Here is a 3,791-nt window from a genome sequence, read left to right as displayed (position 1 = left end):
CCTCTCTCTCTCTCTCTCTCTCTCTCTCTCTCTCTCTCTCTCTCTAATTTATGAACACAGCTTCGTTTCACGTCCAAGTAAGATTGTCATATCACATTTTCAATCATAAATAATGAAAAAACAATCTTATGTATCTTATATAATATTCATTTCATACATAAGCCTATCCACCCTCTAACAAGGTACAGAATCCCACACAATTCTTCAAATCTGCCGCCGGTAGAACAAGATGTCTTATCTCATGACATGATAGCCGTAAAGTAGGCTAGCCTTGGCTGCATTTTACAGAATACATTCTATTGTGCAGTTATGCATCATGAGGGACGAATTCCGAGAACTAAAAAGTAGACCTATCGTGCGAATGAAATCTCTTTCACTTATTTCGTCACTTCCTCTACCAAGGTAACATGGCTGCGTCCTTGGAGGAAGACGATGATATTCTGAAGAGTGATTATTATGCTCTTCTCAATGTTGCGAGAGACGTAAGTTTTGAAAAAATGTACTGATTCAGTTAATCGTCAAGTGCAGATTATCATGCAACCGTTGTTTGTTTTATTGCAGTGTAGTTTCTTAGAATTTAGCCTTATAACATACCGTCAATTTCGTAATTTTTGTTCTCGTGCTTATTCTGACCATTCAACTCTTGTAAAAATTGTCTATTTGTATTCTGCTATTCAAAAACTTATGTTATTCAGTGCTGAATTCTAGACTTACTTTAAAAACTGAGTTAACTTTATGTTATGTCATTTACCATTAAGTGATGTAGAATCTACGTCTAGACTCTAGAGTAAAATCACAATCTCTTTATACTTTATTTCTGAGGAAAAAGTGCCATTCAATTTTCAATTCAAGACTGAGTCTTTAAAAAAAATTGATTTTGTTGATTTGGACTGGGAATGGAAAATGATGTGTAACTTGTTACTGACGCGAGTCACTCAGTGACAACTTGTTCCGTTTTTAAAAACTTTCTTTCCTCTAAGCCTAAGCCTAAGCACCCCCCAGCCGGCTGGGTCCTAGGCCCTGTCTACACTACACTACACACTAGATCTAGATCTAGATCTAGAGTCTAGATGTAGACTAGACAATTAAAGCACACTTCAATCACTAAAACTAGATTAAGTTTCGGCACTCTTCGGGAGAAGTGGTCCCGACCCCCCTCCATAGAAATAAAACTTGTAGATCTAATCGGAGACAAAAACAGAAGTTGAGCAAAAAAGCTGGCTGAGTTGCCAGGGTGAAAAGGCCACCTAATAGAAAATATTAAAAATCGAACTAAAAAAAAGAAAACAATACTCAGTCGGCTTTTTTATTCGACTTACGTTTTTGTTTCCGATTACAAGTGCTATTAATTTCTATGGAGGTAGGCCGGGACCACTTGTCCCGAAGAGTGCCAAAGTTTCTATTGCTCTGAACTTTGTTCCCAGGCCATAGGAGGCTAACATCTGTAGTAGTAGTAGTGCTTTAGCTGGGAATGTATCCCTCTCAGACCGTGGGTGGTTGGCGGGTGCTCTGGTGTGGTTTGCTTCTCTTCTTTCCTATCAAACATCTATCGTCATTATCTCCCCTTCTTCTTTTTTCTGTTTGTTACTCTCTTGTAACTCCTCTAATCTTCTGGCATCTAAGCCTAAGCAGTTGCGAGCGGCGTAAAACCTTTACTAAAACTAAACTAAATCTCTCAGACCAGCTTGGCACTGACAGACAGGGTTCAGTCTAAACTGTGTTGTAAAAAGATCTAGATCTACACAAAATAATTTTAAAAGATATTTTTGAATTCTAAAAAGAACATTTTTTGCCCTGGGAGTGTTCAATAAGTACATAATTATTTGGCCTTTCCGACTTATTCCAAGTTTGTTTAGACTGTAGTGAAGCTGTCTTTGGGGTCAATAAAAGTCATAATATTAATAATATATACTTGCATGCATGAACACCTTTAGAAAAATTGCAGGTTAGGGATTTTTTTTTTTAAACATTACTCTACTTCAAAAAATTAAGGTTTCACACAAGTCATCAGGAGATAATGTGTAAGTGGGCATCTAGTAATGACAGGCTAACCCTTTTTAAGATCGAATGTAGTCCACTTTATAAAAATGAATTTAAGAATTTTTGGTTTGAGCGATTTGCTGTAGCTCTATAGATTCTAATTGTTAGATGCAAGCTGCTTCAAACGATGTTTTCAGGTCTAGGTCTTAGGTTTTATTTTCAATATACACAATGTTTTTGTGTCAATATTGTTCTCAAGTCCGTCTTGTTATCTGTTAAAATTTTGCAGCTCTTTTAATAATTTACCTTTAGCAGGACTACGGCAAGCCAAAATTCCAACCGTAAAGTTTAATATATGTGTTCCGGAGAATGAGAATGGGAAAAGAACACTTGACTTTGACTTGTCTTATTTGGCCACATTCTTCACAGTACACATTTATAACAGGTCTACTATGTCTACTTTTTGTGTGTTTTTTTCTGCAGGCCTCCCTAGAAGAAATCAACAATGCTTTTCGACATCTCAGCAAAATCTACCATCCAGATAAGCATGTCAACCCAGACCGAAAGAAGAAAGCAGAGGAGATATTCAACAAACTCAGAAAGGCCCATGATGGTACAGTGTCCTCTCCTTCTCACCTATTCAAAGGCTTTAAATTCTAGGCAGATTTGAGTTAATTGTTTTAATTTTCTATGGTTAGTGCCTGTGTACTATGATGAAATTTATAAGAGGTCTGTAGAAAAGATCAGATGGAAACGATCATATGGATATATGACCTTATCGTTATGCAGTTCCAAGCTCAGTAAAACACTTACCAAAAAAACCGAAAAGAAGACAAATATAAGTAAGAGAGATGTGTCTCGCCACTGTAAGACAGACTTAAACTTAAACAAGACAGAGTCATTACAGAGCTAGGAAGAAGGAAGATTTATCTCTAAGCTTAGATTATGTGTTCTGTTATTGCACTGAGTTTTAAGATCACCTCTTTATTCACCTTTTGTTTTCAGTTTTACGAGACAAGCGCACACGGGCGGTGTACGATATGTTCGGCGAGAAGGGCTTGGAGCAAGGGGATATGGAGGTCAGTAACCTTCTTTCTTCCAAGTAACAATTAGAATTACAGTCTAACAGGCACATGGGGAACAGATTTTTGGTCTTGAGTTTTTTCTTTGACATATCTCGACCTCAGTGTTTTCTTGTCGTATCTCCATTTTTTTTTTTTACAGTGAAAATTTAACTTCTTCTTTTCGCTCATGCTTTGTTATGAAATGTTTTCATTTGTTATGAAAAATGGAGCAGGACAAGAAAGCACTGAGGTCACGACGTGTTATATCTTTTGATTTAAAATGAAATTTCATGAAGCAAAATTCATTCCTGATGAATAGAATATGGAGTCCAACTCTGTGCGTGCTAGATGTATTTTTTTACTTCTTTATCAGGTTTCAGCTTGCATTGATCAGTTACTGTTAAGACTCCTAATGGATTACGTCTCCATCATTTTCATGTTCAATATTAGTTCTTTAGCTGGTGGCTGGTTAGAGGCTAGATTGTTTTCCATCTTTTTAAATATCAGTTTACCGTGTTTCTGTTTTTTGAATGCTGTTGATTATTTTTGGATGCCAACCAAGTCATGAAGTTTGGCACTTGGAGAAGCCTTCTTCCTTCTATCTTCTCACCGTATACTGACTTTGTTTGGTGTCTTTCATGTAAAATGTTTTGTGGAAACTTTTCACACATAGAACTTTTTAATTTTAAAAAGTTTTAAGAAAAAAGTAGTGCTTTTTAAAAGTACAGTGGAAATTGTCCAGGACTG

The 3,791-nt window shown here is 36.4% G+C and overlaps 1 protein-coding gene across 1 annotated transcript in view; it reads left to right on the top strand.

The window, feature by feature from the left end:
- Positions 1-392: 392 nt before the first annotated feature.
- LOC101845498 (dnaJ homolog subfamily C member 11) overlaps positions 393-3,791 on the top strand; it is a gene marked incomplete in the record, with an annotated part of 17,825 nt that continues 14,426 nt past the window's right edge. Inside the window, 3 exon segments of the mRNA XM_013088272.2 lie at positions 393-482; positions 2,464-2,593; positions 2,986-3,059. Coding sequence (XP_012943726.1) covers positions 408-482; positions 2,464-2,593; positions 2,986-3,059 — 279 coding nt within the window.

The sequence above is a fragment of the Aplysia californica genome, unplaced genomic scaffold (assembly GCF_000002075.1).
Source record: "Aplysia californica isolate F4 #8 unplaced genomic scaffold, AplCal3.0 scaffold00713, whole genome shotgun sequence".
Lineage (NCBI taxonomy): Eukaryota > Metazoa > Mollusca > Gastropoda > Aplysiida > Aplysiidae > Aplysia > Aplysia californica.
This window is presented reverse-complemented; position numbering and strand designations above follow the sequence as displayed.